The sequence below is a fragment of the Chenopodium album genome, chromosome 18 (assembly GCF_948465745.1).
Source record: "Chenopodium album chromosome 18, dcCheAlbu1.1, whole genome shotgun sequence".
In the NCBI taxonomy this organism is placed as follows: Eukaryota; Viridiplantae; Streptophyta; class Magnoliopsida; order Caryophyllales; family Amaranthaceae; genus Chenopodium; species Chenopodium album.
In genome coordinates this window covers 47,022,909-47,047,106 of record NC_137851.1, presented here as the reverse complement: position 1 = coordinate 47,047,106, position 24,198 = coordinate 47,022,909, and the positions used below count along the sequence as shown (strand labels likewise).

The 24,198-nt window shown below is 41.4% G+C and overlaps 2 protein-coding genes and 1 non-coding gene across 3 annotated transcripts; 1 reads left to right on the top strand and 2 right to left on the bottom strand.

The window, feature by feature from the left end:
* Positions 1–3,059: 3,059 nt before the first annotated feature.
* LOC145590964 (uncharacterized protein At1g76070-like) lies at positions 3,060–4,371 on the bottom strand. The gene has a single exon (XM_081647344.1). The coding sequence runs from the start codon at positions 4,203–4,205 to the stop codon at positions 3,336–3,338; it is 870 nt and encodes a 289-aa protein (XP_081503470.1). The 5' UTR covers positions 4,206–4,371; the 3' UTR covers positions 3,060–3,335.
* A 3,179-nt stretch (positions 4,372–7,550) lies between these two features.
* On the top strand, positions 7,551–7,630 carry TRNAL-UAG (transfer RNA leucine (anticodon UAG)). The gene has a single exon. It is a non-coding gene; the product is annotated as a tRNA-Leu (tRNA).
* Positions 7,631–7,830: 200 nt separating this feature from the next.
* Positions 7,831–23,612, bottom strand: LOC145592245 (subtilisin-like protease SBT5.4). The gene is made up of 12 exons (XM_081648697.1): positions 23,544–23,612; positions 23,312–23,421; positions 23,111–23,208; positions 22,776–22,934; positions 22,306–22,420; positions 21,980–22,190; positions 9,620–9,940; positions 9,407–9,501; positions 9,078–9,323; positions 8,867–8,981; positions 8,549–8,762; positions 7,831–8,378 (listed from the first exon to the last, which is right to left on the bottom strand). Exons 1-12 carry the CDS (start codon positions 23,610–23,612, stop codon positions 7,831–7,833), a joined length of 2,301 nt encoding a protein of 766 aa, XP_081504823.1.
* Positions 23,613–24,198: the final 586 nt, after the last annotated feature.

Below are 24,198 nucleotides of genomic sequence, written 5' to 3'. Positions count from 1 at the left end.
TATTTCATGGAAGACTAAGAAGCAACATACTATTTCTAAGTCTTCTTCAGAGGCAGAGTATCGTTCGATGTCTCATGTCATTGATGAGTTAAAATGGTTGAAGGCGCTACTGAAAAAGTTTGGGAGTTTCCATTAATAGAAATAGGCCTATTTCCGACGGACACATAAATCCGTCGGAAAAAAAAATAAAGACACCGAAACCCTAATAAAAAATAAAGCCGCAACTCCTTCCCCTTTTCATTTTCTCTCCTCTTATCTTCTTCAGTCTTCTCGATCCTCCCCTTCTCTCTCCTCTCTTCTTTTGAATCTTCTCTTTCTCTCTCATATCCGCCTTCCACCTCCCTCCTCTTTCTTTCTCGGTCTCCTTCTCCCTCCTCTTTCTCTTATTTTCTTCAATTCCTTTTCCCTCTCTCTCCGACCTCCTCTATCTCTCCGTCAAAAATCACCAATTTCAACCGCCCATGGAAACCCTGACCATGACCACACAAATCTGATTCGACACGACACAACAAATTAATGGGTTTTTAGGTCGAATTTGACCATGAAAACTCCAGATCTGGGGTTTTTATGGTCGAATATAAACCAAAAGTTGAAGATTTCAAAAGTTATGTTTACCCTTTTCTTTTAATTTATTGTATTTAAAAAATAAATAAATAAATTAGGTAGTGGTGGTCTGATGTGGGGGTAGTGGTGCTGGTGGTGCGTGTGGGCTTAGGTTTGGGTTAGTTAGGGGTTGTGGGCTTTGTGTTAGGGGTTGGTGGTGCGTGTGGGCTTAGGGTTGGGTTAGTTAGGGGTTGTGGGCTTAGGGGGGTTTAGGGTTAGGGTGGGAAGAGTGGTGGGGATGGTTTAGATCTGGGTTTGTGGTGGCCTGTGGGCTTATGCGGGTTTAGGGTTAGGGTGGGGAGAATGGTGGGGATGGTTTAGATCTGGGCTTTGTGTTAGTTTGGGGGGAGTGGCGTGAGCTTAGGTTAGGGTTTATTTGGGACTGGTAGTGGTGACACACCTTGCCGGTGGTGGTGCGGCGTGTTTCTTTTTAATTTGATTGAAAAATTTTCCGACGGAATTTCCGTCGTAAATTTTTGACAGATTAACAATCCGTCGAAAATTTACGACGAACTTTTCCAGTACCGGAAAATATCTTCCGAGGACCGAATTTCGTCAGAAAAAGTCGTTTTTCCTACCAAATATTTGGAATTTTTCCGTCGAAAATCGCCTATTTTCTAGTAGTGTTCGCATCCAAGTGCGATGAGTCTATTTTGTGACAGTCAATCAACATTAAATATTGCCCAAAATCTAGTTTTCCATGATCGTACTAAGCATATTGAGGTTGATTGTCACTATGTTCGGGATGCTATTCGGGACGACACTATTAGTATTTCTCATGTGTGGACATCGGAACAACTAGCAGATATTTTTACTAAGGCTCTTGGCAAGCAACAATTCTTATATCTTCTTGGCAAGTTGGCATTTGTGACTTACATGCTCCAACTTGAGGGGGGTGTTAAGCCCTAATATTGTACTTAGTATTGTATTTAGTTAATGGGTCGATTTATAAGGCCTAATCTCTTATCTTAGGGTGTATATATACTTTGTGCATAAGCTAATACAAACACACAGAAAATTCATTCTCTAAAGTTTGACAGTCGGGTTAGTGTTAAGCCTCCTCAACCTGTTTAATTTCGAACACGAACACGAGTATGACACACGACACAACATGTTTGCTTAACTCCACATTTATAGATATTTTATAAGGCCAGGTATTGTTGGGTCTACACGACTACACCTCCAATTTGAAGTAAATACTTGGTATAAAATATCCTATTGAGAAATAAATGCATGCATCAATGCATGTGATGTGACGAGGTAGATGAAGGTGAAGTAGCCTTCGTAGTAGAAGCACCGATGGTGGGAGCTCCTTACCTCCTTTGCGGGGTGAATTAAATTAAGATTGCTTTTTTTTTTTTTTATAATTTAGAGAGCCACAAGCACGAATGATGAGAATCGATCTAGGATCACCTAAAATCGGATAAGGGAATCTAACCACCTATATTATCCCTAACTCTCAATTTAAGATTACTCATGTAATCGTGGAACTCATACCAGCTACCACAAGTTAAGCACTTTTGGTTAATATAATATAATTATTTCCATTTATACACGGAGTACTTCACAGTTTTATTGTTTATAATAGTATAGACGACCCTTATTAAAATAATGTTTCTTTTGCTTGGTGAAATGTATTGATATAAAACGACTTTAGGGCTATAGGCCTTCGGCGGATTATGTTGAAAAACTTTCACTCATCCTTTTGACAATTTTAATCAAGCAATTTGTTGAATAAATAAGAAGAAATTAAAGTCGTATGAATTGAAAACTACTCACATTAATTAGTTATTTATTGAAAGTGACATCAAATTTGTATTTGAATCAAAGGTAAAAGAAAGTGGATGAAACAATATGTGATTAATTATTAAATACTCTAAAATGAAAGACTTACGAACAAGAAAAGACAGTTGGGATTTTCATTAATACTTGTATATCTTATACTATATGGTCCCTTTCTTGTAACGTTGCTTGCCAGATCAGGCACTCCGCAACCATTATTCAAATCAAAGTCTCAATTTCTCATCTATCTATGCATTTTCATTTGAGAAAAAAAATCTAGATGCAATGTCTCTTTTTCATAAAAAAGAAATAAGACCAAGGAATTATCAGGTCCCTAGGAATATCTTTTGTTTATATGCAAACCACGTATCAACATATTGATGATTTTAACAATCTTATTATTCGGTTATATGAAGTACAGAGTACTTATAGTAAAATTCTTAGCTCTGAGGATAAATTAAAAGTTTCTCATGTAAAAAAACAGGCATAAAATTTCGAGAATGGTAAAGATGATTCTAGTGCAATCCCAAAAAATATTGTAAAATGTGTAGGAGTAGTACATAATGGTTTTATTATCACTCTTAACATGGTACATTTAACCAACCAAAACTTCCATTTCTTTGCAAAATGATTACATAATAAACTTATCAACAACAATGCCATACATTGAATTCTTGCTCATTATTTCTGTAACGTGAAAAATAAATGAAGACATTAAATTGCAAAAATCCACCATATATTTATGTCCATGTGGAAACATACATTTGTAATTAACACATAACAATCTAATTAATTACAACTTACAAGAGACAAAAAAAATAAAGATGAAAATCAAATACAAGGCAAAGTGAAAATTTAACTTTAAAAAAAAAAAAAATTACTAGTATTTTGTATGATAAATTGATTACTTATAATTTTATAATATATAATTAACTAATTATAATATAATCTCATGATCTAACCTTGTTGGAATTCAAAGCAAGAGGAGGAGGTGGAGCCATAGTTCTTCTCTTCCAAAGATTAACTTCTTTCCTTGGTTCTAAAGATAACCTTCTTCCTCCAACCACATCATTGGTACCATTATCCCTTGATTTTCCACCTATTAACATAGGCGCGGAGTATGGAATTATTACCTCCCTATCATCATCTTCATCATCGTCGTCGCTATCACCTCTCCTGATCTCCTCATCATCAGAATAATAATCTCGATCATGATCTAACGGAGCGATCTGAGCCGTCCAATCATAGTTAGCTAGGGTTTCCCTTCCACTAGCAAACTTGTTCATCATACCTAAAGAAGGCACATTATTCTTCTTCTTTAGGTTATTATTATTATCTAGTGTAGCTCTTCTACCTTCCTTACCATGTTCTTCACTTTGATGACTACCCTTTGATTTCTTCAATGATTTGTTGAAAAACTTACTAAAAGGCGATGATTTTGTACTTGGCTTTTTTTGATGATCAACTTCTAAAAAGACATTATTTGTTTTATTTTTGGAAGATATTTTTCTTAGCTTCTTTTTCTTGTGCTTGTACTTGATTTGCCCCATGCAAGATACCTTTGGTGAGGTGGGCTCATGGGCTTCATAGGTTGATCCATATTTTTTGGGCTTTTCTCGGGCCTCGTCCGGTAACACCGAGTAGTTGATTGGCCCGGAGAAGCCTTTATGTGCATGGGCTTTAGCCTTGGACGAGTGGTGGTTGTGGTGGTGATGGTGATCTCTTCCAGGACTAAAATGAGGGTTTTGAAAGCTTACTGCTGAAGCTGCTTTTGGTAAGAACTTAAGAAACAAACTCTTGGATTTGTTTGAGTTTTCCATGCTAATTACTTTGGTTAATTACCTTCTAATCCATGCATAGTATATAAACAAACATGCATGTATAGTATATATACTATATGATTAATTATATGAGGGAAAGTAAAATATAGATATAAAATGAAAGGGTTGAAAAAGTATAGTTGAAGGAATGGGGAGAGTAGGTGGAAAAATGAAATTGGGGGGGCGGGGGGGAGATCTGGGGGGAATTGACCTTTTCATGTTAGGAATAGTCAAAGAAGAGGGTTGAGTTTTATGACTCGGTTACAAAAATCTGTTCCTAACATTGATGATACCAACATTTAATTTATATTTGTTTACTTGTAACGAAGCTAAATCAATCTGACTCAACCATTACATTGGGGACGCATTCTTTAAATGTTTGTACAAGATTTGGAAGATGACATTTAATACTTGGAGTACAACTTACAAGTTTGGAGCTAACGCTTCTATGAGGTGGTCTCGGTTACCATGGTAACAATTTAGGCGGTTATATACTTATATCAGTTATATGGGTTTGTTTTTCAAACTTTAATCAAACCCGTTTAATTTTAGGTCGGAATTAAACCAACTTAATTATTAAACGAATTGAAAATCTTGACCAAAACATGTTTGTAAAGGATTACATAAGTTGGTCAAATTTTGCTATACTGGTGACTTGGTGAGAGCGAAGCGGGGATATTTTAAGTGGTTATCGTCATTGTGGCCCTTTAAACACTAAAAAAAAAATTTAATTTTTTATTAAAGCTTTCTTAAGTAGAGGTGTGTAAGTTATGAAAGCTATTTGAATATTAATTAGTTAATGACTATGTATGAAAAAAAAAAGTTAAAACAAAGCTGATTTTCAAAGCTTTTATTTACACATATTAATGTATTGACATTAATATATTTAGATATATAAGATCGTACTTGCAATTATTATTTCCGCTCGTACTTATGTTTGAAGAGAGAACAAATTCAAACACCTAGAATAATTTCTTTCTAGCGTTACTACGTTAAAAAGTGTTAAAATTAGACTTTTTTCATATTGAAAATCATGACTAGTATAAATACGTAGCATTTTAGAGGTTTATCTTAGCAAGGTAGCCTAATTAAAGCAGTTGAAAGTTGTCATTTCAATTAAGTCCAAGACCATATAAGAGGTGAGAGAGCAAGTTGCACCAGGAGGAGTGACCATTAGAATGCCCAATCGACCGGCAAGTCTGAATAGTTATTGCTTGAGAGATAAACTTTTTTTGACCCATGCTTGAGAGATAAACTTAAAATAGAGAAAGGGGGTCCAAAGATTCATAAAAAGTTACGTTATACACTTATATACCTTTATTATAGGTTCGATAGTTATAGCACTAATGTGTACTTTGTATATCTTAAAATTGACAAGGATTAATTCCATAACATAATATATAGTTTTTTTTTTTTTAGTTCACCTTTTAGGTTAATCCGGTTTAGAGGATCAGTTCTGGTTGGTTAGGTTTCAGTCTCCTTTCAATTGTTTTTGTGGGAAATTGAACACGCGGTCATCAATATAGCCTTGTGAGTACTTGTTAGAATCATCTTAATAATTAGATTATTAATTATTAATTATTAGAATTTATACATATTAATAAGCAAAGATATTATTGATAAAAAATTAGCATCTATAAACGTGTCAGGAGAAATAAAACAAGTATTTAAAAATGGAGGGAGTAATATATACTGATATTACGATATGATTTAGGAGCAATGAGCTTATAAGTTTGATACATTAAAATGTTTTTTTTTCTTGTCATTTCACCTTCCATTGGGCCAAGCCCTAACATTCAGCCCCACATGTGATGTGTGAAAGAGATTTGAGGAGATTGCTCTTTGCTGAAAAAGAAATTTTGAAGCATATCCATTGCCAATAATGCCAAAAGCTTCTGTTTCTTGATTGATGAGATCAAGTGTTCGTGGCATCCTAATGGTTTCAACATGTCATAACTAAGAACCCGTTCGCTTTACATTAAAAAAAAAAGTAATATTTAATAAAAATAATTGTAATTTAATAAAATTAATTTAAGTTTAGTAAAAATAAGTTCAGTTTATTAAAATAATTTCAATTCATTAAAAGTAGTTTCAGTTCAGTAAAAATCAGTAAAGCTAAAGAAGAAATATAATAGAAAATCTATAAAAATAATTTCAGTTCACCAAAAAAAATTTCATTCAGTAAAATTAATTTCAGTTCAATAAAGATAATTTCAGTTCAGCAAAAATAAGGTTAAATGAACGGGGCCTAAGTGGGGGTGTTCAAAAATCGGTATTATGGATCAGGCTGACCTATTTCCAGATAGAACCGGGTTGAAAAAATTAGTCTTGTCTTCGAATCAAGATATTTAAAAATGATAGAATATGATAAATATTCGCAATGGTGGAGGGAGTGAACGGCTAGGGATAGGGCATAGAAAAAAAATTAAAAAATATTGCAGAAACGAGGTTGGATCAAAACCTGTGCAGTCATACCATGTTAGATAATGTGAAACTCCTCATATTGGAGTGTCTTCTATTGATCAAATATATATATGGTTACAAATTTGAATCCTAAACACGTTAGGAAATCTCACAAGATAATTACAGAATATTCACAAACTGTACTATATCCTTCTATACAGAATGATATCTAGTATTTATCATATTCTATAAAAAAAATCAGTTTTTGATCCAATTGGAATATACTTATCAATTAAAATGATTTCACTTAGGAAACAGAGTAACCTTTTTTTCAGTTAAGTAACCCTCATACGTCAAGGTAATCCTATTTGCTCATCACCGTACGTAACCCCTATTACTTATTTAATCGCCTTATATATGAAGTGGCCACACCATATGGCTAGCCACGTATAAAAATTTGTGGTGTTAAGTAGAATAACAAAAGGATTTTAATATTTTTCATATTCTCCCTCCTCTCACTCACTTTTTTTTTTTTCCTTTCATATTCTCCCTCTTCCCTACTAATACTCACTTTTTTTTTCCTTTTTTGGAGTTCTTTAATCTTCAACCAACCCACATCTATCATATTTTTATTATTTTCTACCATTCTTCTTAAAACTCCATACATAGAGAAGTAATAAAATACGGAGGGAGTAGCATCAATTTGATGTGAGGGAGCCTCGGTTGAATGATATAGACCAAGTGGTTTTTTTTGTTAATAATGAGGATCATTTTAATTATTTTTACTAGAGTGAACCCATTCTGTAAAATTCTATGAAATCGTTTGAGCTGTTAACATCCCTAGTTCAAAGCCTTATTGCATGACTTTTTGGTATGGGTCAAATAATTAAATGGAAGATTGGCATAAGGTTTGTCTTATAATATTAATTAAATTTCACATCTGACAGTTTGGCCGAGTGGTCTAAGGCGCCAGATTTAGGCTCTGGTCCGAAAGGGCGTGGGTTCAAATCCCACAGCTGTCAAATTTTTTATAAAAAAAAATTAAATCATCAACTGTCTAGCTGACTTATAAGTCATCAACTGTCTTAAATAACTATTCCAAATCTGTACAAGTACATAACTAATTATCATCAAACTAATGATGTTTATGCTACTGTTTTATTCCCTAATCATAATCTAATTAAGAAAAAACATCGTAACGAATTTCTAATCTATTCGCTAATCACTGAGAAGAAGCAACTGCTATAGGACTCCTAACATTGTGCACGTCATCTGACCACAACAACTCTCCAAACTTGTAATCTCCACTATTATTAATTTCAGAAGTTAAAGTCACTGTAAACTTCTTCTCTTCTCCAACTCTGTCAAACTTTAATACCCTCGGATTCACAGTAACAGCTACTCCTGATGGATGGCGAACACTTGCTATATATTCTCCTGGAGATCCAACGTTCTTTAAAGTCCTAGTAACGGTGACGGAGCCAGAAAGTTCAGGGACTGTAATCGAAGGGTAGTTAAAGTTCAAAAGGGTAGCTGTGTTAGAACTTGATTTTGAACATTCGACGGAACCATTGTATAAGGTTTTGATTATAGTGTTGTTGTAGCCTATGGCACATAAGAAGTGCACGTAATCAGTTTTGGTTAAGTCATAGACCAACCCAGGATCCATTGCACGATTTGGTCTGACATGTCCTGCTCCATAAGCAAATGGAGTGGCCTTAGCAAAGTCCCCATCTTCCATTGGGTTAATCGTGTTGTCCCGAGTTTTAGCTGTAAATCAATGACAGACCATTATGTTAATAGATGACCATCTCAACTAGAAACTTAAGCTGATTGTTGAAGCCCATGATCAATTTATATAGTCTATCACGTTACACACTATAGCAGAATATAAATGTACCATTAAATACTAAAAATGTCACAAAGACAGACAGGATTACCTGTAGTCATTATAGCAGATCTGATAGCAGCAGGACTCCATGTAGGGTTAAGTGTCTTCAGAAGGCCGACGATACCAGATATATGGGGACAAGACATAGATGTACCAGATTCGACTGCGAAAGAAAGTTTGCGGTGATCATAAGGTTCTGCTGTTGGACTCACCCCTTGACTGTATGCAGCCACAACACTCACACCTGGTGCTGTGATGTCAGGCTGTTTAGAGCACAGAAAAATTACACATATTTTTCGAATTAGCCAATAAAGAAAAGGATGAAGAATAATGTAACTAAAGCAGACTAAAAGTTGTTAGTACAAACCTTCAAAATCTGTGGTGTAACTGTATTTGGACCGACGGAGGAGAAGGGAGCCATGTAAGGAGCAGGTTTGACATCGAAACTTGCTTTAAAGGCAGTAAAATAACCCACGGGATTACTGTGAAAAAGATTTTTGATCAAAGTCTAAATTCAACACCAAAAAAGCAAGAAACAGAGAAATTATGTACAATTGGTGTAGAAAAGATGTGAATACTTTGTGGAATTAATATAGTTGAATATAGCTGATCCATCCTTGTAGTTTACATGTACTGCAGGAAGTACGTGAAGATCCGCAATGGTTTCATTTCCATCTTCTTTGTCATTGCAAAGAATCATGCCAGCAGCGCCAGCAAGTTTTGCTACATTGCCCTTGTCCAATCTAGCGGTGACTCCCCTAAGGCAAGCCACGATCTTTCCTTTCGCCTTTTTCTCATCTAATGTGCCTGGCTGGCAAAGGAGACTACAGGCGCAACATACATATCAGTCACTAACAATTAGCAAAATGTATTGTTCAAATTGGAATAAAAAGGGAGTTGTCCTTACGCGTCATGAGCAGATGCATTAGCAGCTTTTGCATCAGCAGCAGAGATGAGTGGATATGGTCCAACTTTCGGCAATGCTTGTGATAGACTTGCACCCTACCATGGCCGAATGAAAAATTATAGATGAGGCCGAAATTATAATAATAAAATTAAAAATAAAGCTTTTGATTGAGTTGGTCCTTTAGTAATAATAGTGTTGTTGATAAATTCATACCTTAAAATGATGTCCGTTGCCAAGTTTAACAAAGGAGTCAAACTCACAATCCATAGTACTCGCAGCAACGGTAAAAATCCAAGGAGCAACATTGGTGACAGTACCAGGAGTATTCCCAGAATTACCAGCAGAACACACCACAACAACACCATTTTGAATAGCATGAAAGGCTCCAATGGCATTTCCATCTGCGAAGTAGTCAACAGGATCACCTCCAAGAGATAAAGATAGCACATCAACGCCGTCATGAATGGCCCTATCGAAAGCTGCTATGATATCAGAATCAAAGCATTCATTTCCCTCAATAGGCTCCCAGCAAACCTTGTGTTTGGGTCCAATTTAGTCCAATTGGGCCTAGTCATTAAATGATCCAATTAAAAGTCCAAGGTCAAGGTTCAACTCTCCAAACAATGCTAAAGTCAATATCAGTCTACAAGGCAAGTCAATTGGGCCCAAGTCCATTTCTCCCATATGTGCCAAGGTATAAAAGCCATCAATATTACATTCACATACATACACACAAAGCCTCAAGCAATTAATTCTCTTGCATAGCTTTCTTTCTCTACACATTGTACTAACTTTAGCATCGGAGGGGCCTTCCTCGGCAACACCCTCGAGGCTAGTTTACGTGTGTTTGCTGTGCAGGAAACCCTCGGCCCAGCATCACTTGGACCGAGCCCAGTCTTCACCATTTCATAGGACCTTCGACAAGGTCCCATTGTTTTTACCCGAAACAATTTGGCGCCGTCTGTGGGGAAGACTTTCAAAAAATCTTTAAACCAATTTCAATCGTTCTACCTCAATCTTAGTTCCAATGGCTAAGAATCGCAAGAACAAAAACGACGGTGCTTCTCCTCTGAGAAAGCGCCGAAAGTCACTAGGAGGGGGTCCCTCGGAACGCCCCACTTCTAGCCTATCTCCTCCTCGGGATAGAAGCCCCTCCGCGGGACCCGACTCTCATGAGGAGCCTAGGGAGAGATCCGAATCTCCTATCATCCAGTCAAAGGACTCAATCTCATGCCCGGAGCCAATCCCGGAGCATTCGCACCAACTCTCGCTCTCAGCCGAGGACACCCTTGACGGGACCCAACTCGAAGGAGGTAGTGAGAGCCCTAGCGGTCCTCATGGAAGCCATGAAGGCCCAAAACATGCCACCTCCACGCGACCGAACCCCTCCGCAAACCAGAAATCAGCGGAGGAACATCGGCCAGGAGGGGGGGAAACTCTCCTCCTTCAAGGAGCTTGGCGAATGGGAAGAGGATACTTGGAGAACCGAGAGGGAGAGAAACAGGAACTCTCACTTCTTCAGGGATTCCTCCACTCAGCTCACCACGAGCCGAACCCATAAGAGCAGCAGTTCTGCCTCTCGGCCAGAAACTGCTCGCCGAAGCGTTCACGACCGGCTCGGCGATAGGGAACGGAGCGTGCACAGTCGCCTCTCCTACCCTGTAGCCGAGGCCCAGACCTCCCAGCCCGGGACGAAAACCACTTCTACCTCTCTGAGAGGGCGGAGCGCGGTCCCTTCGGCTGGGAATAAGGGCAAAGCCGTGATGCTGCCCTCCAGTTCTCCATTCGAGCAATGGATATTGGAGTCCCATGTGACGACGGTCAAAATCCCGTCGCACATTACTTATGATGGAACTTCGGATCCGAAGGACCATATTGCCTCGTACGAGGCTCATATGCATCTCTGCCCCAGGTCCGAAGCAACTTGGTGCAAATATTTTCCAACCACTCTCAAGGGGGTCGCGCAAGCGTGGATCTCCAAGGGAGTTAAAGAAGGCTCAATTACTGGGTGGGACGACCTGTCCTCCAAGTTCAAGAGCAAGTTTTCCACGGCAAATCGCCGAGAGAAGACTACCGCAGAGCTCATGGGCCTGCAGCAAGGTGAGGCCGAGAGCCTCCGAGATTATCTGACTCGCTTCAGCAACGAGTCGTCCAACATTTCTCAGCTGGACCAAGGGCTGGCAGTTTTCACCATTCAGCACGGTCTCAAAACTGGGCCGTTCTCCGACTTCATGGTCATGAATTCACCTCAGACCTTGGAGGAGGCATTGAATGCCTCGGATAAGTTCATCCGAGCTGAGGAGTGGAACAAAGCAAAAACCCAACCCCAATCTGGGGGAGGAAAACAAAAACAAGCACCCTCGTCTGAAGGCCAAGGCCAGAAGGCAAAGGGAAAGGCGAAAGCCTCGGAACAATCTTCGGCCAACGAGTCGAAGAAGGAAAAATCTGCTCCTTTCGCGGGCAGATACGAATCTTACACTCCGCTCTCTCTTCCGCGCGCTAAGATCTACAGTGTGACGAAGGAGGAGCCGAGTTACAGAAAGCCGAGACCGCTCCCAGAGTGGTATCAGCGCAAGAATAAAAATCAGTGGTGTGAGTTCCATGAATCACCGGGACACAACACTGAAGAATGTATCCAGCTGAAGGACCAAATCGAGGATATGGTCCGGAAAGGGTACTTGAAAAAATATATCGCGGATCACCGCGAGAAAAAAGAAGCCGAGAAGCTTGAGAAAGACTCTCGGCAAGAAATTGACTTCCCCCGAAATAACAGCAAAACTGCGGAAGGAAAATTCCCTCCAATCCACGTTATATCGGGAGGAGCATGCTCTCGGAGGGAGCACAAACGTCACCTCAGGGCTCTGACCCATCAGGTGAATCATGCCGATATACAGCCACCCCAGTCACCGGTGCCGAACATGACGTTCACAGCCGCTGACTGCCGGGGGGTAACGTACCCTCACGAGGACCCGTTGGTGATCATCGCCACGGTGGCCAACCACGACGTCAGCAAAGTCTTAATTGACGGTGGTAGCGGGGCAAATATTTTGTTCCGAAAGGCCTACAATCAAATCAAGCTGAAGCCCAAGCACCTCACACCGGTATCCTACCCAATATCCGGATTCAATGGGGCTTCAACTTATCCTGATGGGAAGGTTCTACTTCCTGTGACCATCGGCTGCGACGAAGCAGCTAGGAATGTCATGACCGAATTCTTGGTCATCGATGCTCCTTCAGTGTACAACGTGATTTTGGGGAGACCCATAATTCACGAGATCCAAGGGGTTGTCTCAACTTACCATCAGCTGATGATATACGTTTCAGACGCCGGCTTCCCCGAAAGGATTCAGGGCAGCCAAAAGGAAGCCCGAAGGTGCAACTACCTCAAGCCATCCACTAGTCGCCCAGAGGACGATGATGAGGATGAGGAGGAGAAAGAAAAAGAGCCGAGCACGAAGAAGCCAAAAGGTCTAAGTGCTTCGGCGCAAGGTTCTGTACCCAAAGAAAAAGGGTTAGAAAAAGTGAAGGCAAGCTCTTCATCTAAGCCAAAAAACTCAGAGAGCTAGCCGAAGAAAAAGAAGTCTGGAACGCCTGCTGATATAGACAGCAGGCCAGATTGTGAAGAGTCCAGCCCATCAGCAATAGACATGGACCAGCAGACTGAAACGGTCGAGTTGACCGAAGGAGATGCTGAGAAATGTGTAACAATCGGGATGGACCTTGATCCGAACACCCGTTGCGAACTTGTCCAACTCCTTCGGGACAACAGAGATGTGTTTGCTTTCTCGGCAGCTGATATGCCTGGGATAAGTCCAGACCTCATCTCCCATAGGCTTAACGTCGACCCAACGTGTCGGCCGGTTAAGCAAAAGAAGCGGAATTACTTCGCAAATAAGAACCGAGACATCGCAGCCAAGGTCAAAAAATTGCTGGACGCAGGTTTCATCGAGCCTTGTCAATATCCAGAATGGCAGGCCAATGTGGTGATGGTTCAGAAGGCCAATGGTACCTGGAGAATGTGCGTTGACTTCACGGACCTAAATAAGGCTTGTCCGAAGGATTTCTATCCCTTGCCGAGAATCGATCAGCTAGTCGACTCGACGAGCGGTCACGCCTTGCTTAGTTTCATGGACGCATTCTCGGGGTATCATCAGATCTTCATGCACCCCGACGACCGAGCAAAGACGGCATTCGTCACGAACGCCGGGGTGTACAATTACAAAATGATGCCCTTCGGATTGAAAAATGCGGGGGCAACATATCAAAGGCTGGTGGATCAGGTTTTTGCCGATCAAAAAGGCCGAAACATGGAAGTCTATGTTGACGATTCAATCGTCAAAAGCAAGAAATCTGAAGACCATGTTAAGGACCTGGCTGAAACCTTCGCCACCTTAAGAAAACATCAAATGAAGCTGAATCCGAAGAAGTGTGTCTTCGGGGTGAAGTCAGGGAAATTCCTTGGATTCATGGTCAGCAAGAGGGGGATTGATGCCAATCCCTCCAAAGTCAAAGCAGCTCTAGATCTTCCTGAGTCGAAAACAAAAAGGGACGTTCAGCGGCTCACCGGAAGAATGGCAGCCCTCTCGAGGTTCATTTCAAGAGCTTCGGACAAGGGGTTACCCTTCTTCAAAGCCCTGAAACTTCCAAAAACAAAAGAGCTCGTTTGGGAAGAAGAGCAAAAAGAGGCCTTCAAGCAGCTTCAGGAGCATCTAGCTCAGCTCCCAACTCTGGCTAGTCCAGTGGAGGGAGAAACTTTGCATCTGTACGTGGCTATTAGCCCGGCTACCATCAGTGCAGTGCTGCTGAGGGAAGAAAATAAAATTCAGCAACCGATCTATTTCGTCAGTCACACTCTGACGGATGCCGAGACTCGTTACCCTCTACTCGAAAAAGTTTCCTTTGCAGTATTGGTAGCTGCTCGGAAGTTGAGGCCCTAATTTGATTGCCATCAGATAGTGGTCTTAACTGATCAGCCGCTGGAAAAAGTTCTCGGCAAAGTTGAAAAATCTGGTAGGCTGGCCAAGTGGGCTTTCGAGCTCACTGAATTTAGCATCAGCTACCAGCCGAGAACAGCCATCAAGGCTCAAGCTCTAGCATACTTCTTGGCCGAATGCTCGTATCAAGAGACGTTAGATGATAAAAAGAAAATCTGGACCGTATTTACGGATGGATCCTCCACCATAAATGGTTCGAGGGCAGGGGTAGTGATAACCTCTCCCGAAGGCAAATCCTTTGAGTATGCACTAAAATTTTCTTTCAAGGCTTCGAATAACGAAGCTGAGTACGAGGCAGCAATTGCAGGCCTAGAATTGTGCATCTCCCTGTAAGCCGAGCATGTTTGTCTGAAAACAGACTCTCAGCTAGTTGCATATCAGATCGGTGGCAGCTATGAGGCCAAAGAGCCCTCCATGATAAATTATCTTGCCAAGATCAAATCATTTATTGCAAAGCTGAGAACCTTTGAAGTACAGCTGATCCCAAGGGGTCAGAATGCTCAAGCCGATGCACTCTCCAAACTTGCCAGTTCAACTCTCACCGAGCTGAACAGATCTGTATATGTGGAGGTGCGCCGAGAAAGAAGTGTCGACGAAGCACCCGAAGTGTGCTGCGCCGACCCAGAGCCCAGCTCGATGGACCCCATCCTAGCTTTCAAGCTTCGGGGAGAAATTCCCGAAGACAAAATTCTGGCTTCAAAGCTGAAGAGAACTAGCTCAAGGTTCATCGTCTTCAGAGGAGAGCTTCTGAAAAATTCCTTCTCAGCCCCATTGCTGAAATGCGTGGGACCAACAGATGCAGATTACATCCTTCGGGAAATTCACCTCGGCATCTGTGGAAACCACATTGGGGGAAGGACCCTAGCCCACAAGGCATTGAGGGCCGGATATTACTAGCCCACCATGATCTCAGACGCTAAGGAGCTGGTCAGAAAGTGCGAGAAATGTCAAAAATTCGCACCAGTCATCCATCAGCCAGCTAGAGACCTTCAGCCGATCCTTAATCCGCTTCCATTTGCCCAGTGGGGGCTGGATATTTTGGGACCCTTCCCGGATGCACCTTACCAAAAAAGATGGTTAATAGTCGGCATCGACTATTTCAGCAAATGGATTGAGGCTGAAGCAGCCTCGAATATCACAGAGCAAACTGGCAGGAAATTTATCTGGCAGAATATTATTACTCGCTTTGGTATTCCGAGGGTTTTTGTCTTTGATCATGGAAGGCAATTTGATAATCTACCGCTGAGGCGGTACACAGATCAATTCGGCATCAAACTGGCATATTTAGCAGTGTGTCATCCACAAAGTAATGGTCAAGCCGAAGCTGCAAATAAACAGATCCTCAATGCTTTGAAGAAAAGGGTTGAAGATCAAAAGTCTAAGTGGATAGAGGAGCTTCCAGGAACCCTCTGGTCACTTCGGACAACTGAAAAAGAGGCAACGGGCTATTCACCTTTTGAGCTGGTGTATGGTGTCGAAGCCGTTCTTCCAGTGGAAATCGGTTCTGAAAGTTTAAGAGTGCACCACTTCTCGGCTGAGAACGAGCAACTTATGAAGGAATCCCTCGATTTCCTTGATGAAGTAAGAGACTCAGCCCGAGATAGAATGGCTGCCTACAAGCAGAGAATCAGCAAGTTTTACAACCGAAGGGTCCATGCAAGGCCTCTCAAAATTGGAGACCTTGTCCTTCGGAATGTTGCTGCAGTTCAGAAAGGCCGAATCCATGGGAAACTCTCAGCTGCATGGGAGGGACCTTATGAAATTTATGATGAGCTTCAGCCAGGGACATACAGACTTCATCAGTTAGATGGAACTGAACGCTGATGTACTTAAGAAATACCATGTGTAAACCCTTCGGGGCAGAACAATCTTTGTAAGTACATTTTGAATTATTAATGAAAGGCCTTAGAGCCACCATTTCTATAAATTTTGCAACTTTTTATTCTTTCAAGTTTTCTTCATTCTATCTACTCTTTAAGGGTTTTCATTCAGCCTCGTCTGAAACCTTCGCCTTCGGATAACTGGATTTCAGATTGCTGACAAACTCGTCTTTTTAAAGAACTCTGGTCTTTCAGCTGAAGTTAAACTTCAGCAAGACTTGTTCTCCAAAGACATGAGTCCATGGACAAGTCTGGGATATTGCCTTAGCTGAGCCTCGTATCCCAGAGAGCCATTATCTGAAACATTGCCTTCAGTTGGCCTTGTGTTTCAGATATCCATTTTTAAAAATAGAAAGAAAACTAAGGATAACAGCAACAATTAGAAAATTTTTATTCAGCCTCGGCTGAAACCTTCGCCTTCGGGTAACTGGGTTTCAGATTGCTGACAAACTTTTCTTTTTTAAAAAAAAAAAGAACTTTGGTCTTTCAGCTGAAGTTAAACTTCAGTGAGACTTGTTCTCCAAAGGCATGAATCTGTGGACAAGTCTAGGATATTGCCTTAACTGAGCCTTGTATCCCAGAAAGCCACGATCTGAAACATTGCCTTCAGTTGGCCTTGTGTTTCAGATATCCATTTTTAAAGATAGAAAGAAAACCAAGGATAACGACAACAATTAGAAAATTTTTATTCAGCCTCGTCTGAAACCTTCGCCTTCGGGTAACTGGGTTTCAGATTGCTGACAAACTTGTCTTTTTAAAAAAAAGAACTTTGGTCTTTCAGCTGAAGTTAAACTTCAGTGAGACTTGTTCTCCAAAGGCATGAATCTGTGGACAAGTTTGGGATATTGCCTTAACTGAGCCTTGTATCCCAGAAAGCCACGATCTGAAACATTGCCTTCAGTTGGCCTTGTGTTTCAGATATCCATTTTTAAAGATGGTCAGAAACCCGATTTAGTAATCCAAAGACCCGAGTCTTCAGATTACTAAGGGGGGCAAGAAGCACTATCAGTGCAAGTTTATCTTCAGCAGGATTCTTCGAGCTGAAAGCTTTGTACTTGGCAAGTTTTTGAAGAAAAAGTAAAGCATTCAAAATAAGGCAAAGTAATTGAAGAGAAATGCATCAGATAAAGCTCAAAGGCTCAGAAAATGAGCTACAGAATTCAGAATTGTGAAGGACATAATGAAATATCGGCAGCCGCCCACAAGCGGAAAAATACAGCTGCCGAAGTACAATACAAAGACAAATAAAGCAGTTTGTACATCAAGGCAAGCTGAAGCAAAAAACAAGGCAAAAAATTTCAGAAGCGGCAAGTCTAAAGTTAAGCGCATGATGAACCGCAAGATTCTGAAGACGACTGCCCGAGTTCCTATGCTTCAGCCCGAGGATCAGACTGATCAGCAATGCTGGCTTCAGCTCCAGCAGCAGATGAAGCAGGCTGTGCACCCTGCTGAGCTTCCCTCTCTAGCTGTTCAGCTTCGAGTTCCCTCCTCTCTTCTTCTTCCTCAGCTTCTTCAGCTGCAAGAATCTTAGCTTCGGCTTGAGTAGGGAACTTCATATGGGGATCTTCTGGATCCTGGACCCACTCAGCACATTGGGACCAGTCCAGATTCGGCTCAGCATGGAGGCAAAGTCTTCGGCATACTCTGAACCCGTTCTTGAATCCCATCTCATACTCTTCTTGAGTATAAATGTGGGTCTTAAGCAGGGCTTCAGCATCTGCTAGCTTCTTCTGTACCTCCTCCAAGCTTTTCTTGGATTGATTTAGCTCTTCAGTGAGCTTGGAAGAGGCACCCTTCTGCTTGTTCAGCTCTTGCTGAACCTCTGAAGCTTCAGCCTTCAGTTGAGTCAGCTCGTCATTTTTGACCCTTAGCTGATCCTCAGCCTCTCTCAGCTTCGCTCTCTCAGCTTCGGCAGTAGCAACAGCCTCTGAGAGTTGGACGTTTTGGGCTTGGAGCTGTTCTTCAGCAGCCATCCTACTGGCTTCTGAAGCTTCCAATTTCTGTTGCACCTCAGCCTGTGCAGTAGCTCCATCCTTGATTCGGCTTTCAATGACAGCCTTGAATTTGGTAACGTCCACTCCCATGTGGTCTCGGAGAAAGTTCTCCCCTTCTATTAGCGGGGGGAAAACCTCCTTCTCCATAGCAGTGCAGAAGGTTTGGAGGGCTTCAGCAGCTTTCTTTCGTATTACTCCCCTTCCTTCTGCTTTTCTTCAGCTGCTGCCTGCTTCATCTGAGCAAGCTTCAGCTCTTCAAGAGCCACCTTCTTGGCGTGCTCAGCATCGTCCACCCTATCTTGTAGGGTGTCTATCAGCTCTACAGTGAGAGTCTGATTGTGCACAAACTGAAAGTAGAGGCACAACTCTCAAAAAAAAAAAAAAAAAAAAACAAACACAATAACTTCGAGCTGAAGAGCTGAATAGAAAAATAGAAGCAAGTGTAAGGATTTACCTGCATCATCAGCAGTTGATTTATCCTTACAGGGTCTGGGACAGATTTGCTGGATTCACCCATCCCAGCAGTGGCCTTCAGCGACCAGACCCTTGCCCTGTCTACTTCGGACATTCCAGCAAAATTGCCGAAGTAGGCCTCTGCACCTTCTCGGTTCTGGCCCCATATGATGTCCCAGATATGATCTGGAATTGGAATTCGGGAGGCCGAGAACCTCATCTCTCCAGAGTGCAGTGTCTGGAATGAGGGGAAGGAAGACTCAGGAACTTCCTGAACCCTTTGAGGTTCAGCTTCTTCTTCTTCAGCAGTCTTCTCTTCCTTCTCAGCAGAGTCGATGATGATGACCTCTGCTTCCTCTTCGGGGTTGAGGACGAAAGCCTCAACCTCCCTAGCAATATCAGCCGAGAAACCCTCAGCAGCGGGCTTCTCAGCACTTTCAGCATTGTGCCCTTCGGCACTATCTACAACCCCCTCGGCTGGGACCCCTCCCTTGGGATCGGGAGTCTTTTGGTCCACCTCCATCTCAGGAGGTGGGGAAGGGGTCTTCGGCGGAGATTGTGGTGGTGGTGGGGGAACCCTCGGCAATTCGCCGCCTTCCTCGGGCTCCCTGATGCTGATGCCGACTGACCTCGGCCCCGTTTGGAAGTCGTGAGGGCCGATGATGGCCATCCGTCTCCTCCTTTTCCGAAGGGGCTGTTCGTCCATATCCGACTCTTCGGAGTCTTCCCAGATTTGATCTTCGGGACGAACAGGAGATTTTCCTTCTCTCTGTTTTTTGCTCCCTTCAGACTGCAAAAAACAGGGGGGGCAAGAAGAGTGTGAGTAAAAAAAAAAGAAAAGAAATTTCAAAGCTAAAAAGTTAAGTGTAACTCACCGAGGTCTCCAGCAAAGCCTCGTCTTCTTCTTCAGCAGCTTTGGAGGACCCTTCTCCTCCTTCCAAACCTTCAGCAGCTCGTGCAACCTCTTCGGCAGTACGAGCAGCTTCAAGTTCTTCGTCCAAGAGCTGACCCCAAGGATCTCTCTTCTTCCACCAAGGCTTCTGCCGCAGATAGTGGTCTGAAGACTCAATTTGGGAGTGGGTATAGCTCAGATGGACAGGGCGATCTTTGGACGGAGTAATAGAAGGGGCTTGGTCCAAGATGGTCCTTGCTTGGTCAACGCCGAGGCGATTGTAGTCAACCTTGCCAGTGAACTCGTTCAGCACTGAACAAAGAAAATGAACACGAGTTAGTTCAGCAACATCAAAGTGGCGAATAAAGTCTAAGTGCGAAAGTGAAAAATAAAAATAAAGGGCTTCAGCCTCAGCCGAAATAGCTTACCATCTCTGAACTTTCGGCTAAGGCCGACAGCAGCAAGCATGTGCTCCTGAAAGATGTAGTGGTTATCAGGGAGCCAAGTTGCTGGAATGGTCTTCAGACGACCTCTCCCAGTTGGGTTCTCAGCCTTCCCAAAAATGTTGGCCTGCTCAAGGTTACAGTCACCTCGGCCATCGTTCTCTAAGGGACCCAGGCTGAGCATTTCTGGGTCAGGGTTGGAGAGGTATCTCGGCGCGCTGAAGACATGAGGATGGTCGGGATCTGTGGGTGCCCTAACCCAAATCCATTGGCCTCTCCACTCTTTGTCCGAAGAGTCATTCGGCCACATTGTCAGATGTCCTGACCGAGACTCGATCCTAAACCACCCAAGGCCGTGGTCCCCATGTCCACTCTGGATGTTCGGCACCAGCTTGTGGATCTTCTTAAAACAGTGCAAGTTGGGGTTATATCTCATGAACTTGCAGACCCAGAGGTATGTCATCACCCTTCGGATGCTGACAGGAGTTAGCTGACACAAGGAGACCTTGTAATGTATCAGCAAGTCTCGGACGAATAAGTCCAATGGGAACCTCAGCCCGTACTGAAGTTGTCTAGTGTACACCCCCACATACCCCGGGGGTGGGCGATGAATCCTGTCCGATGCGACAGGCATTCGGCACCAATACCCATCAGCTTCCATAATGCCGTAGTGCAACTCAATTTGCTCAGCGAACCGACACGTTTCGGCGCGCTTTACCCACCAAGAGTAAGGGGTATTCTTTATCATGGCCGAGGCAACCTCGGGGTCCTCCCACTCCTGATACCCAGGGAGAACAGGCCAAAGACTGGCGGGAACTCCTTCGTCCCGACCAGAAACGCTGGGCCCCTCCGATCCTTCGGGAGGTGCCGATGATATTGGGACCGCCCTAATCCCCTCCGCAGGGTCAGGTCCCATTCTCTCTCCATTCCATGTTCCCGTCCCGTTCCTAAGGTCGGGAAGCTGCCTTGCCCTTCTTGGAGCACGGGCTCTGCCTCTAACTCCTCTCACCATTGTTGATTTTTTAAAGAAAAAAGTCGAAAAAGAGGGGGAAAGAGTTCGAATTCGAAGAAAATTAAACAAAAAGCAAAGGAAATTACCTTGTTTTGAAGCGGAATTTGCCGATCTATGAGTTCAGAATGACGAATTTCAGTTTCTAAGCTTAATGCTCGGGGAATTGGCGAAGTTTTGATGCGGATTCTTGAGTTCTCTCGAGAATTTTGGGTTCGTGTTTGTGAAGAAGTGAGGAGAGATAGTGCGCCTCTTTAGTTTTATCTCCAGAAATGGAATTTGAATACCTCACTAAGTAACCGTTAAACACACGTCCCAATTATTAACTACCCATTATCCGTCCAACTTCCACAAATTATCCATCCATCAGCCGTTATCTCATTAATGGCGGTTTAAATTTAAATCTTTTGGATTAATTAAATCATTTACTTCCCTCCTTTTTCTGATTAATTAAACCCGATCCGACATTCTTCCAAATCGGGTTTGGGGGGCAAGTTGTTTGGGTCCAATTTAGTCCAATTGGGCCTAGTCATTAAATGATCCAATTAAAAGCCCAAGGTCAAGGTTCAACTCTCCAAACGATGCTAAAGTCAATATCAGTTTACAAGGCAAGTCAATTGGGCCCAAGCCCATTTCTCCCATATGTGCCCAGGTATAAAAGCCATCAATATTACATTCACATACATACACACAAAGCCTCAAGCAATTAATTCTCTTGCATAGCTTTCTTTCTCTACACATTGTACTAACTTTAGCATCGGAGGGGCCTTCCTCGGCAACACCCCCGAGGCTAGTTTACGTGTGTTTGCTGTGCAGGAAACCCTCGGCCCAGCATCACTTGGACCGAGCCCAGTCTTCACCATTTCATAGGACCTTCGGCAAGGTCCCATTGTTTTTACCCGAAACACCTTGTATGAAGCAACTCGTGCTCTTGGTGAACCGCCTTTTGCAGTCCCTAGGAAATTGCCATTTATGCTTGCTGGTACAAAGTTTCCTCCTGCTGTTGAGAGGGTATGCGATCCATGGCCATCGAAATCTCGTGCAGATTCCATAGATATTGGCACATTTCCACCATAGGATTTGTATCCTTTGTTGAAGTGCCTTGCTCCAATCAACTTCCTACAAGATTTTATTTCAATTGTGTAAATAAATGTGAAGTATATAAAAAATTCAAAGTCAAATTTCATGATTTTTTTTTTTTTTTTTTTTTTTTTTTAGAAGTGGATGATTAAACCTGTTGCAATGAACTCCATTAGTTTCGTTGGAGTATTGCTCGCAAGAACCTTTCCATCGCGATGGAACAGGTCCATACCCTATGTCGTTAAAGCTCTCGGATTCAGGCCATACACCTAATCACAGTTTATATCAAGCATAGATTAGAATACCATTTTAGAAGATGAATCATATAATAATGTAACTTAATTTCTCAACAAATTCACCTCTCAATAATGATGTACTTGTTAATTAGTGTAGACTAGTTGGTTAAAGTCTTCTAAGTGACTTTGAACAAATCTTATCTACTTCATCATCGAAAAGTAACTTTTCTTTTACCATACAATTGTTGTACACAAGAATTATATTATAACTGTTGTTAAGAAATTATGTAGTCATATAAGATCGTGTTAGATTTTTATAGTTGTATAAATCAAAATATCAAATTCTGTAACATTATCAATTATTATAGGCAGTAGATCAAGAGAATACCAGTATCAAGGTTGCCAATGATGGTATCTTCTCCGAATCTGGCTGTGGCCCATTCTTCACTTGGAATGCCATTGTTTTCGAGCAACAAGAAATCCCAAGAGTGTGTCGTGTGTTTTTTCTTCCCTTTGTTTAGAAACACAGATACCACGTTCGGATGTTCTATATCACATAATACAAACAATTATATGGGCAGCCAGTATTTAACGCGATCAATAAACTTGATATAGCTATAGCAATGATAATCACGTCCTAGTACATTTTAGTAAATACTTATAACTTCAAGTAATCTACAATAAACACAAAAATTCACGTTAAAAAAATCATTGTGGACTAACTTGCTATTTCCTTTGCTTGATGCTCGTCAAGGTTGGCAGCAAAACCATTGATAACTCTCGTATACGAGTCAAATATTGCATCCCGTGCCTTTTTATGACTACATACACAACAAAACCACAAATTGTACGTAGTAATGTTTAAACTCGATGAATCAGAAACATCGAAAAAAAACGAGTCATTAACAATTTGATTATGAATACCTTCCTAGAAAATTTGCAAGGAAACTATGATGATAATCCGTCACTCGATTAAAATCCTCGATAGTAGCTTCTGGACCATGGGAGTGTGCTCCCATATAAACTACGTACGACTATAAAAGTGACATTATAATATATCAAATTAGCAATGCAAATTAATAACAAATACAAAGTAATTATTAAGTTCGCAATCATTATAGTTACAAATTAATTAAAATCGTGTCGTTAAGATAACCTGTTTTACTGCTAGTGATGAGGAAACATGGAGGGCTGAAAGCACAAGAAAAACCAAGATCATCTTCATCTTTATGTTCATATCAATAGCCAAAGAAAATAGTAAAATGCATAACAATGAGCTTATTATATAGAAAATTTTCAGTGAAGTGTTCTAACTAAGATGTGATAAATTTTCTTCCACAAAACTTTTATATCCCAATCAATTTATTTTACGTTTATATAGCTCAACAATAGATCGATTTTTTTTTTTTTTTTAACCAAAATATGTACAAAATGTTTTTCTAATCTTATCTAAAATACGTTTTTATCTTGTCAATTTCTATCAATGTTATCATGTTAACCTTTTATTTTTTTTTTTTTTTTGAAGGATGTTAACCTATCCCTACATTTTTTTTTAAAACAACCTATCCCTACATAGGAGCTAAACACAAGTTAATCTAATAATTGTATTAAAAAAAATTTATAATTTATCGTATTATTGTGTACCCAATGGCCAATGCTATGTTTGTGTTAAAAAAATTGGGAAATTCCCTGTTTCTCACGGTGAGAAACGAAATTTGTTTCTCATGGGTGCATTTTTGTGAATAAATCAACAACTTTTTCAATGTTGTGGGCTCCACAGTTGAATAAAGTTGAAAAAGTTGTTGATTTAT